This window comes from Rhincodon typus, chromosome 18 (assembly GCF_021869965.1).
Source record: "Rhincodon typus isolate 14 chromosome 18, sRhiTyp1.1, whole genome shotgun sequence".
Lineage (NCBI taxonomy): Eukaryota > Metazoa > Chordata > Chondrichthyes > Orectolobiformes > Rhincodontidae > Rhincodon > Rhincodon typus.
In genome coordinates, this window is record NC_063349.1 from 54,831,212 (window position 1) to 54,844,426 (window position 13,215).

Genomic DNA, 13,215 nt, shown 5'->3' on the forward strand with positions numbered 1-13,215 from the left:
GGGTAGACTGTGAATATACCCCTCCGTGATTGGTTTAATGTCCCCGTCTCTTATTGGAGAATCGACGTCTAGCCATTGATTGGTCACCTTACCCAAAATGTCCCCGGATGATTGGCTACGTTATCCGGCCGCCCTCTCTGATTGGGTGGCTCTACGCCGTTTGCCGCGGTCACCTGACAAGTGATTGGTCAGTTCCACCACGTAGCAGTAAAGCGGAGAACGATTGGTTGGGGGGGTAGACCCGAGCTTCCTCCAATGGCGGGGCGGTTTGTTGGCTTTTGGCTGGAAGATGGCGGACCGGCTCACGCAGCTGCAGGACGCCGTGAACTCGGTGAGGGCGAGCGGCCCGGAGCCCCGACTCCAAGTCGGGGGAGCGGGGTTAGCAGCGGGCCCGACGTTCCGCCCGTAAGGGGCCTGGCTCAGTGGGCGGCGGACTTACGTTGCGATAGCGCCGCTCCCGTCCACCGGGTTATGGGGGACGGCGAGCGTCCTTCGGCGGGGCCGTTTGTTTGGAAAAGAGGACGGACAGTGTTCGTGCGCAGAAAGATCCCACCCAGGGCCAAAACACCCGCAACGGCTGAAGACCGCTCCCCTTCCTGTAGCCCAGTGCTAAGGGACCTGGGGTTTGTTTAATACAGCATCAAATACACAGAAAAACAGAAGTTGCTGGAAAAGCTCAGCAGCGTCTGTGAAGAGTAAATCAGAGTTAACGTTTCGGGTCCATTGGTCATTCCTCAGAACCGGGCCCGAAACATTAACTCTGATTTACTCCTCACAGATGCTGCTGAGCTTTTCCAGCAACTTCTGTTTTTATTCCCGGTTTACAGCATCTGCAGTTAGAATCCCTACAGTGTGGGGCTCTCAGACCATCCCACCCAGACCCATCCCCCTATAACCCACCTATTCCACACCTTCCCTGAACGCTACAGGCAATTTAGCATAGCCAGTCCACCCAGCCTGCACATCTTTGGACTGTGGGAGGAAACCCACGCAGACACGGGGAGAGTGTGCAAACTCCACACAGACAGTCGCCCAAGGGTGGAATCAAACCCGGGTCCCTGGCGCTGTGAGACAGCAGTGCTAACCACTGAGCCACCGTGCTGCCCCTATTGATTTTTATAAAATACACAGCAGTAGCCCCTTGACAGCGCGGTGCTCCCCTTCCTTCAATTGGACAGTCTATTTGAGGCACACGGTCTAGCTGTTTTCGACACAGGGAGATATGTTGGCGTGTTTGAGATCTTGCTGAATGTGATGGGTTCTAATCAGATTCTGAAATATGATGAGATGTTTAAGATGTGAGTATCAGAGTTGAGGATCAAGGTAAAGACCTTGGAATGAAAATTGTCCCTTTTTTTTAGGAATATTTAGAAATAGATGTATCTCAATGGTATGAGATTGCAGAAGACTCTAAGTGTCCTCGTGTATGATCACAAAAGGCTGTAATGTCAATTACTGAAGCATGCTCCAGCATTTAACATGGTGGCTAATTTAGTAATTAGTAAATCTAATAGAATTTTATTTTTGTTGCAAGGGATACTGAACATAAAAAATGTTGAGCGATTGTGCTTGTTATTCAGGGCACTGGCTGTACTGCATCTGAAGTACTGTGCACATCACTGGTCACCTTATTTCTGGTAGGATGCAAATGCATTGGAAACATTTTATAGATAGTTCACGAGCCTGATACCTGGGATGGCAGGTTTTTTTGCGGAATGGTTGGAAACACTAGGCTTGTACCAGCTGGAGTTTTGAAGAATATGTGTCTTGATCAAATATTTCATCTTGATAGGGTAGATGTGAAGATGATGTTTCCCCTTGTGGGAGTATCTAGACTAGGGGTTACAGTTTAAAAATAAGGGGTGTACCATTCAACAAAAAGATGAGAATTATTTTTCCCTGAGGTGGAGTGTGGCTGAGCATCACTTCCTGAAAAAGAAGCAGAATCTTTGAATATTTTTTAAGGCAGAAGACATTAAATTCTTCGTAAGCAAGGGGGTGAAAGGTTAGTGGCTTAAGGCAGGAGTTGAGTTTGAGGTTGCAATCACATTAGCCATCATGTTAAATGGTGGAGCATGCTTGAGGGGCTGAATGGTTTGCTCCTTGTCTGTACGTAAGTGTAGTTTAGTCTGTTTCCACTCAGCTCTGATGTGTTTTCGGGTGAGCTACAATACTGAAGCAGAGTAAACACTGTTTACTGTTTAGAATCTCACACAGAATCTTTGCACGCCCACATATTCTGTTTCATTTTTAAATTTGTTTTCCGTCTTTCACACATCAATGTGCTGTCAACAAATAGCCTATGTAATTTGTATGAAGGGTAGAAGCCAAGCTTGTGATTAGATTGTCAAACTTGTTCATAGTTTGCACTGCTTGCCTTGATCTATGCTTTATAATTTGCTAGGGACAGAAAAATCCATTTGAGAATGTTCCACCATTGAATTAGGTCATCATTGTACACAAACAAAACACTCTATTATACTGGAGATTGTCAATGCCCAGCATCATCACTGGAAAGAAAAACTAAGTGAATGTTTCAGGTTGATGACATTTCACCAGAGCTGTCAAAAGTTGAGAGATGTAAATGATTTCAGGCAACTTCAGAGGCAGGGTAAAAGAGAAGGGGGCAAAGGAAGAAATGTTAGTGATAGGCTGAAAGGCAGGTCTGATTAAATGATAGAAGAGATGCTTATGCATGAGTTTCAATGGGATGACTGAAGAGGATGATTGGTTGAGTGGATGTGGTGCCAATCAGGCCGGCTGTTTTGTACTGATAGTGTCAAACTTCTTGAGTGTTGTTGGGGCTGCACACATCCAGGCAAGTGGGGAGTATTCCATCACACTCCTGACTTGTGCCTTGTAGATGGTTGACATAGATGTAAGTTATGTGGTCACTGTTTATGTGACCAGTCCAGTTCAGTTTCTGATCAATGATAATGTCGAGGATGTTGATAGTGGGGAATTCAGTGATTGCAACACCATTGAATGTCAAGGGGTGGAGCAGCAGCACCTGTAAGTTCCCCTCAACTCTGCTCACCAACTGATTTGGAAATACCTTGTCGTTGCTTGTTCAAAATTGGAGAACTCCCTCCCTAACAGCATTGTGGGTCTACCTCCAGCACATGAACTGCTGCAGTTCAAGAAGGCAGCTCACCACGAATTTCTCAAGGAGCAGGCAATAAGTGCTGGCCAGCTAGCGATGCCCAAATCCCATGAGTGAATTAAAGAAAAACTCCATTCATGCATCTTTTTCCTTGACGAGAAATACCATTGCCCAACAAAAATGGTTGTGTTGTTTTAAATCAATCTTCTTTTCTTCTCTCTAGTTAGCAGACCAGTTCTGTAATGCCATCGGTGTCTTACAGCAGTGTGCTCCTCCTGCTTCATTTACAAATATTCAAACTGCCATAAACAAAGACCAGCCATCCAATCCAACTGAAGGTTAGTTTTTAAAATTTATTGTTTGGTTGGAGGTGGGTGTCACAGGAAGGATTGATTATATGTTGCCCATCCCTAATTTCCCTGGAACTGAGTAGCTTGCTAGACCGTTTCAGAGGGCAGTTAAGAGTCTCCGACCTTACTGTGGGTTTGGAGTTGCATGTAGGCCAGGCATGTCAGGATAGCAGATTTATTTATATTAAATGGGTTTTTACAATACTCGATAGTTTGCTGAGACTAGCTTTATATTCCAATTTTAATTAATTGAGTTGTAATTCTACCAGCTGCCTTGGTGGGATTTGAACCGGTGTGCCCATAACTTTTTAGCCTGGACTTCTGCATCACTAGTCCAACTTCATGGCCACTATGCCACTATTTTCCCAGATGTTTGAATGTCTGAAATTGTCCTTACTTTTCCAAAATAAGTTATTGGAATTGTCTCTGAATCCAGTGTCTCTGATCAACTTAACTTTAAATCCAGTTTCCCCCAGCAATAATAACCTAAATTACCTCACCACCTGTCCCAATGTCTCCTTAATGACTCACTGACCCTTTATTTGATTATGTTAAGTATAAAGTGCCTTGATGTTTATGGTATGTAAATATATTAAAATAGACAAGGCATATTTTAATTACTTTGCTTAAAAAGAGATACTGTATCCCTTTAAGGGCCTGTCAGGTTTTAATTTCATTTAATTGGTAGTGTAAAATAGTTAGAGACTGCTGGGATGTAGGGTCTGTCGGTAGGAAGAGGACATATGTGATGCTGCAATCTTTGAATAAATCCATCATCAATAAAAAAAATTAGTTACAAGTTTTACACTTCACCAACTGGCTTGGAATCAAGTTATACTTAGAGGAAGCTTTGCTTTGTAAAATGCTGTAAAATGCAAGATGTTTTTGGAGACCTCTCAGTTACCACCTTTGTGCCTAAAACTGTCTTCCTTTGACCTTGGCATTCCATTTAAAATTTGCCTTTCTGGGTTTTCTTTTGCTCATCTACCCTAACTCTGTGTTACCCCAGAATATTTCTTATCCTCCTTTTTGAAAAAAATGTTACATTGCAGAATAGTCCCTCTGTAGATGCTAAAGTGCATTAATGTCAACCTCGTTTGGAAGGCACGTTTGCTTGAGTTTTTAAAAGTTGCAGTGCCATGTCAGAGAAATTGTTTTTCAATGAGACATTGTATCAAGGTCCATCTCTCTAAGTGGAATGTGGGAGATTACAAGTTGGTCAATAATCAAAAAGCACAGATATAAGGTATTTGGCAAAAGAAAACAGGGAAGGTGTTTTGTTTTTAAATGTCGTGATTTGAAATGTAGTGCCCGAAATAGGGCTGGATAAATAATTGACGGGAAAACATTTGCCCATGGGCAATGTGCAGGGTTGTTCAACACATCGTCTGTGTTGGTGCTTTAAAAGAATTATTCACAGTGGGCCAAATGGCCGCCTCTGCTGTAAGATTCTACATGGTAGTTTTTCCCAGCAAATAGTCAAGTGGTTATAAAATCATTTGGGATTTTTTATTGTTAGGTCACTTGGGGGACATGGGTTTTGCTGTCTGAGCCAAATTATTATCCAGTAGTGTAATAGCGCAGTTTGTAAATTCCAGTCTTTCCCTACCTCCACCTCCCTACATTGGGTCTTTCCTGTCAGGCTGTGATTTTAATTCCTTTTCTCACCTGCCGTACATTTTACCTCCAGAATATGCACAACTTTTTGCTGCACTGATCGCACGGACTGCGAAAGATATTGATGTATTAGTCGACTCACTACCGAGTGAAGAGTCAACAGCAGCATTGCAGGTAATGTGATTCCAGCTGATGTTATTCCTGAACAAATCCGATCACAAACAGAAAGTTAGCTTGTTATTTGTTTTGGTTTTAACAAAATATAACCTTTTGCCAGAAAATATGCATGCAATTTTGCTTTACTGACACAAGGAATAAAGATAACATACAATAATCCAAGCTGTTAATTTTTATGAATTCAAAAGGTTAAAATGCACAGTGATAATATAATCCCAGAAGTCTCAAAACACTTGTTTTGTTTCTTTTGCTAAAACAAAAAAATTTTTGCATAGTTCCCAAAACATCCCCAATGTGAACGTTATTTAACATGTCTATAGGTTTAAGTCGTTATGATAGAATCCCTACGGTAGGGAAGGAGGCCATTCGGCCCATCAAGTCAACACCGACCCTCTAAAAAGCATCTCACCCAGACCCACACCCCTTCCCTTTCCATGTAATCCTGCATTTCCCGCAGCTAATCCACTTAGTCTGCACACCATGGGCAAATTTGCCTGGCCAATCTACCTAAACTGCCCATCTTTGGACTGTGGAAGGAAACCGGAGCACCCGGAGGAAACCCATGCAGAGACGGAGAATGTGCAAACTCCACACAGACAGTCCCCTAGGGTGGGATTGAACATGGGTCCCTGGTGCTGTGAGGCAGCAGTGCTAACCACTGAGCTACGGTGCCACCCTTTAGTCCTTTATGACTTCACCTTTTAGATTGGAACTGTGATGGCTGCTTCTTGAGCTACCACACACCAGAGCTTCAATGCACTCGGCTTAAATAAACACTTCTGGGTTTTTACTGCAACATTTCTGGTCAAGACTAACATTAACTTCTCACCCAAAGGTCATCTATTTCATAAGCTCTTTTAATTCCCATCTCAGGAGCACTGCTCTGTACAGCTATGCTGTTGAAAGATCTACCAAACCTTAAAAGCACAAAGTCAAAAGCGAAGCTAAAAGTTTCTTGGTAAGGGTGTTTCCCCAAGCTTAAAAAAACCTTAAATTCCAGAATTCTCAGATAAACCTTTGTGGCCCCATTTTTACTATGCTGAATCACAATCTAAAATAAACAAAAGTCCATAAGTGCACAAACAGCTCATTTGTTCTACAGCCAGGCTTCAAAAACTGCTTTCTAGCACTCTCCACGGTTACAAAAATACTTCAAATTAACTATTAACTTCAGACATGCACAAAAAACAGATTCAAACTCATCAAATAACGTTAGATATTATACATTTAAATCCCACAGTTTATATCCCAATAAGAGCTGCCTGTTACATTCTGTCATTGAAAGCTATTGTTGGGGTAGGGACAGTGTTTGTGGGCAAAGTGTATTTAGTAAATTCTAGGAATAAGATATAGGAAGGATTTACACTTTCTCATCTTGAATTGTATGTGCTGAAGTAGGTAATTGTTCATAATTTACAGCACAGCAAAAGGCCATTATGCCCAACAGCTTCATGTGAGTCTCCTCTCACCCCCTCTTTACCTTGACCTATCAGCATATCTTTCTATTCCTTCCTTTGTGCTTGTGCTGCTTCACCTTAAAAGATCTGTGTTGTTCAGCCAAACCACAATATGGGTACCCGAGTTTCTCTTAAATTGTCAATTGCACTTATTCATGGTTCTCGTATTTGTGATCCTGAGTTTGTGGTCTTATCGAAGTCAAGTTCTAAGTCAATGGTCATGGTAAACTATGCCTAATCCTCCTTTCGGACCCGTGGACGTGTTTGGCGACACCAGCCTCCTCACTACCTGCCCATCTGTTGTCCAGCTCCATGGAAGTGCACTCCTTCAGTTCCACTCATCTCTATTGAATCATAGTGAAGATGCACCTGCCAACTCCTGCAATTTAAGGATCCCACTAGATGGTTATGTATGAGCTGTCAGATCCTAGAGTGGAACCTGGCTTGAGAAGTCATCATTTTGATTTTTGCATTGGTTATTGTGATCAATCACTGAGCATGTTCATATGGGCTTGCTAATGTACTTTAACAAATGAGCATAAATTTGTTACACAAAAGAGGGAAAAAAGTATATATAAAGATTCCATCTTTATGCCAGCAATATCTTTTACAAATACTTGACCCTAGGGAAGTATCTTCACTTTTAGATCTCATACTCTATTGACTTTCTGTACATTTACCAGATGCTGTTCTCTCAGACACACGCACAAGTACAGACTTAACTCACTGACTCTTTCCAGCTCTCTTCCTTGGACTGCTGAAATAATTTAAGACAATTGACTATAATTAGCTTTATTGTCACGTACTCAAGTGAGTACAGTGAAAAGTTTATAAGTCGCCACTTACAGCACCGTCTCGGGCACAAAGGTGCCTAGGTACAATCCTTAGTTACAGAATAGAGAAATGAAAAAAAAACTTACACTACAGCTACACAGTATAACCACAAGTCAGAAAAGCAAGAAACAATGTTAGAAAGACAAACATCGCAGTGTCTCTCCAAGGGCTGTCCACTGCAGACCAGTATGGGTGGCCTTCCCGTTTGCTGCCGCTGGCATCCCCACTCTAGGCCGCCAACTGCTGACTCCACTCTGAATTTATTTTCAGCTCTGATAGCTTGGAGACTTCTACACAATTAAATGCTGCCAATCTGTCAGTATGACTTTTTCTGAACTTAACCTGCTAACAGCACCTAACCATCTGTTTCTATAGATCATAGAAGTCAAGTTTGTATACGTTCAGTGATTAACTCCCCGTGCAGCTGACTCAGTCACTTAACTTAAGCCACAAGCTTTCTTGGAAAGATTGTCTTTTGTTCACTGTTCCAAATTACTATCTGGCTCTTTGTTTTAAAAAGTCACCTATACAGAACTGAAAACTAAAATCCACTTCCCCCACTTGTGAATCCACGTTCTATAGAAGTAATGTATGATGAAACTTCATCATGACTGTTGCCTTTGGAGTCTGCAGTAACTGAGTATTGACACTGTTCATTGTTCTTCTGTCTGTTTCACCCCAGGGATATCACGTGGAAACACAGCACGTTCCACGTGTAACCGGCTGCTCATAACTCTATCTTACAACCTTTGCCCTTGACCCTTCCATCATCTCTGATTTGTTTCTGATGAGAAAGTATTCCCTGAAATTAAGTTTTTTGTGAGGGCTGAAACCAAACTGCAGTCTCTACCACAATCCCCACTCCCCAGTCATTGTTTCCATCTCTCCTGACAGTTATCTGAAGCTGAGCTAGTCCTTTGCAACCTTTGGGTTGTGTCTGGTCCTAATCTGCTCTGTAATCATGGTTCTATATGGAGAGCAGGATAACAGCCTGACTCTTAAATTCAAGTTCAACACTAACCCATTGTCAGTCATCTATTGTTTTACCTCTAATCCTGATTATTCTTAGGCTTTCCTGGTCCATCACCAATCCTGCATCCTGCATGAGCTTGTGTTTATCCAAAACACTGCAGGAACTCACCGGTTCTTGGCTTCCACTTTCCAAGCCTGCAATCTCTGAAGGACAAAGTCAGCAGATACACGTGAGCACCACCTGTAACTTCCCCTCCACGCCCCATGTGCCACCCTGATTTGGGGCGGCACAGTGGTTAGCACTGCTGTCTCACAGCACCAGGGACCTGGGTTTGATTCCAGCCTCGGGCGACTGTCTGTGTAGAGTTTGCACCTTTTCCCCGTGTCTGTGTGGGTTTCCTCCGGGTGCACCGGTTTCCTCCCACAGTCCAAAGACATGCAGGCTAGGTGGATTGGCCATGCTAAATTGCTCATTGTCCAGGGATGTGTAGGCTAAGTGGGTTAACTATGGGAAATGCCGGGTGGGATGCTGTTTGGAGGGTAAGTGTGGACTTGATGGGCTTCCACACTGTAAGGATTCTATATCACTGTTACTTCACTGTCACTGAGTCAGGATCCTGAAATTGTCTGCCTGACAGCCCTGTGGGTGCCTCTACACCATATGAACTGCAGCAGTTCTTAAAGGCAGTTCACCATCCCCTTCAGGCACCTAGGGTTGAGCAGCAAATGTTAGACTAGCCGGTGAAACAGTATAAATGACCCAGTTCTTACCCCCAGGTGGATGCAGTTAAGCAGTCGTATCTGGATCACTGATGCTTGCTTCATGACAGCATATTTCAGATTGTTTTCAGCAGCAACTTAGGTGATGATTGCATTAGTAGAGAGCAATGTACGTTTTGATTTCAATTGTTGCATATCTTGTCTTTAGTACAAGACAATTTTGTGCACACCAAAGTTTTGTCGTTGTTATGGTAAACCTTAAGATGCCATATCTAAAACAAGTTTTAATTTATTTTTGGGGTACATTCACTGTGAAAATTCTGGGTAGCAATAGGCTAACCTTAATAAAGGTCAAACAAAATGCAGTGGTTGAGAGGATAAGCGAGTAGAAAGTGTCAAATGTAAGGCAAGTAATATGAATTTCCTTTTGTCCTGGCTGTTAAAAAAACAGTTGAAACAGTGCATCCTGTTTCATAACAAATGGGCTCTGTGGTTAAAACATACGATGCAATGTGTGCTTGTGATGAGAAACAGAATTAACACTTGGCTGATGGGAGAAAGATACTTTCTCACTTGCATGCTCCAGGTATGCACCCACAGCGTGCACCTTCCTGTCCCTTGTTTGTTTGTCTGTCTGACTGCTTTGGAGGGGTCCTCACCCATTCTTTGTTTTACAGAAAGCACCATTATGTTCTTCTTTCCCTGCTGAGCATTGCACCTGTTGGTTGCCTGCGCCAGTGCTGAGCCAAGCCTGCAACTACAAACTGAGCAAGCAGTCCAGTGACTGTTGCCTCTCCAGGTTTTTGTATTTGCTTGGCCTGATGGAAGTGCCAGGTTTATGACCAGCAGCTATGTGTGGAGAGCAGGATGACAGCCTGACTCTTAAATTCAAGTTGAGAACAATTAAAAAGAGGCAAGCTGCTTGTGATGTTCCTCTGACTGAACATTAGTGAAGATTCTGCAGAATAAGTGCCACAGTGAACTGCAATTTTAAAACAAAAAACCAAAGCAAACATTTTTCCACTGGAACCCTTCACTGAAGTGAGACAGTATTATTGAGTACTGAAAATTTAAATGAGAGTTGCTCATTAATCAACTGCAAAAAGTGATTTTCCCAGCCTCTTCTGTGAGGGTTGCAGAATGTAGTTAGCATCACATGAAAACATGAATCACACAAAGACAGCATGTATCAACATCAGCAAAACGAAAGAATTGATCATTCACTTCAGAAAGAAATGAGGAGGACACTGCCCCATCTACATCAACGGAGTGGGGTTTGAGAGGGCGAAGAGCATCAAGTTCCTAGGAGTAACGATAGCTGATAACCTGTCTTGGACTTCCCATGTAGATGTGATGATCAAGAAGGCACGACAATGCTGCTGCTCCCTCAGGAGGCTCAGGAAATTCAGCACGTTCGTAAGGACCCTCACCAACCTTTACAGGTGCACCATAGAAAGCACACTGTCCGGGTGCATGGTGAACTGGTAGAGCAACTGCTCTGCCCAGGACTGTAAGAAACTACAGAAGGTGGTGTGCACAGCCCAGTCCATCACAAGAAGCCACCCTTCCATCTGTGGACTCCATTTACATGGTCCGCTGCCGCAGAAAGGCTGCCAACATCATCAAAGACCCCTCCCACCCGGTTATTCTCCAGAACCTCTTCTGTCAGTCACAAAATGTAAAGCTTGAACACACTCACCAGCAGGTTCAAGAACAGCTTCTTCCCTGCCCTTATTAAACTGATGAATGGACTCTGTAACTTCAAATAATATTGATCTCACTTCACGCACCTCCTGTGCAGTGTAGCCTTGTATGCCTCACTCTGTCCAAGCACCCTATGGTCTCTATGTCCTTGCTTACCATGATCTGCCTGTACTGCTGGTAAACAAAGCTTTTCATTGTACTCGGGTACACTTGACAATAAATCAAATCAAATGTAAAATCAGTATGTAACAGAGAAGGCTGATGGATTGTTGGCCTTGATTTCAAAAGGAATGGAGTATAAAACTCACAAAGTCTTCCCAAAACTATATAAGGCCCTATTCTAGGTGTGGTCTGACTATCATGAGCAGGTTTGCTGCCTTCAGGAGGCAGCCCAGAAAACGTTCACTCGGCCGTTTCCAGGCATAGAGAGATTCTCTTATGAGTTGAGTAGGTTGTGCCAGTACTCAATGGAGTTAAGAAGATTGCGAGGATACAGAAATAACTCTACAGAAGCCAGTATCCCATCATCAGCTCACCCATTACTTACACGTAGAGAGGTCTTGACACTGATCCAGCTCCCTCAGAGCCGGCTCTGAGGGAGCAGGATCTCTGACACATGTTTATATCTGTCAGCCAGGACTCCCTGATTGGACCAGGTTAACAGCAACAATCAGGGAACTCGTACTGTTAGGTCCACGTGCCTGACCTTGTTACAGTGATGGCACAGACCTTATTGAAATGTACAAGATTCTGAGGAGACTTGACTGGCTCGATGCAGGGAGGCTGTTTCCTCTTGTGGATGAGTCAATGACCCAGAGGGCATAATCTCTGAATAAGGGGTCACCCATTTGAGACTCTGAGGCGGAATTTCTTCTCAGAGGATAGAGAATCTATGTCAGAGGGCTGGCTAGTTAAGAATATTCAAGGCAGAGATAGCCAGATTTGTAATCAGTAAAGGAATGAAGGGTATTGGGGAAAAGTCAGGAAAGTGGAGTTGACAATTATCAGATCAATCATGTTCTCATTTAATAGCAGAACAGATTCAATGGGCTAAATGGCCTACTACTTCTCCTGTGTCTTTGGGTCTTGTGACTGGGTCAAACAAGGAACTGAAGCAAGTGGCACATCTCCATTCCTCTGCAGTTGATGGTGTTATGACAAATGAAGTGGGTCACACAGCTGGTTGCACGTGGTGCCATGCTTGAGGCTATTAAACCAGAGTTCCCACAAATAACATTGCAATCACTTATAGGATAGGTACATTGGAGAAATCCAGGAGGTTATAACTATCAGGAAAGATAATTGGCTGTGGTTCTCTTTGATTTAAAAAAAATAGACTGAGATATGATCTGACAGAGGCCTTTGACATTACAGGAGAGTTCAGTAGGGTAGAGCATAATGTTTCCATTTGTAGGGGAAACCAAACCAGTAAGTTGCCAAGAGGGAAAGAGAAGAAATGTATTCACCCAGAGTGAGGTGCGAGTTCTCGGGGAGTGGTCCGGGACGAATAGCAGTGAAGCTAGATAACCGTGAGAGAGGAGTCGGATATATTGACAGGATAAACAGTGCAAAGTGAGAAGAGACTCATGGAATGTAAACACCGGTATAGTCTGGTTGAACCAAATGTTTCAGGTTAACTCTATATCAAAAACCATATTTTTTTAATCTCAATGATGTAATACATGAATTTCTAATAATAGATTATGCCTGAAACTGTTCTCCTTTCTGCACAGATGTCGGACTTGGTGTTTCTAGAATTTTCTATTCCTCATCTCTGCAGTATTTTTGAGTTTTCTTTTGTGTGTGGGTGGCCATACTACTAGGGCTGAAAAGATGCAGCATTTGTTTTTGAGGTTTTGTGGTTTTTCTCCCCTAAGTGCCCCTTGTGGTAGTGATGTATACTTGCCTCTTACAGAAGTGTGTAGACCATGCCAGGCCTCAATGTGAGTTCTGCCTGTCATCAGTTACGAGTGGTGTACCACAAGATCTGTTCTGGATCCTCTTCTATTTGTAATTGTTGTAAATGATTTGGATGAGGGAGTGGAAGGGTGGATTAGCAAGTTCTCAGATGATACGAAGGTGTCGCGTTGTGGACAGTGCAGTGGGCTGTTCTGGGTTACAAAGGGACATTGATAGGATGCAGAGCTGAGAAGTGGCAAATGGAGTTTAAACCTGAAAAGTGTGAGGTGATTCATTTTGGAAGGACAAACTTGAAAGCAGAATACAGGGTTAACGGAAAGATTCTTGGCAGTGTGGAGGAGCAGAGGGATCTTGGGGTTCA

The 13,215-nt window shown here is 43.1% G+C and overlaps 1 protein-coding gene across 4 annotated transcripts in view; it reads left to right on the forward strand.

Annotated features, from left to right (window-relative positions):
• The first annotated feature begins 220 nt into the window (after nucleotides 1-220).
• The window catches only part of LOC109933610 (serine/threonine-protein kinase 38-like), a 98,472-nt gene continuing 85,477 nt past the window's right edge, over nucleotides 221-13,215 (forward strand). For 2 of the 4 annotated variants that reach the window (XM_048607729.1, XM_020532623.2), the window contains exons 1-3: nucleotides 221-331; nucleotides 3,327-3,441; nucleotides 5,144-5,244. In XM_048607729.1, coding sequence (XP_048463686.1) covers nucleotides 290-331; nucleotides 3,327-3,441; nucleotides 5,144-5,244 — 258 coding nt within the window. In that variant the 5' untranslated portion in view covers nucleotides 221-289. Of the gene's footprint in view, nucleotides 406-3,326; nucleotides 3,442-5,143; nucleotides 5,245-13,215 lie in introns of all 4 variants that reach the window. The other 2 variants (XM_048607728.1, XM_048607727.1) reach the window with 2 other exon arrangements.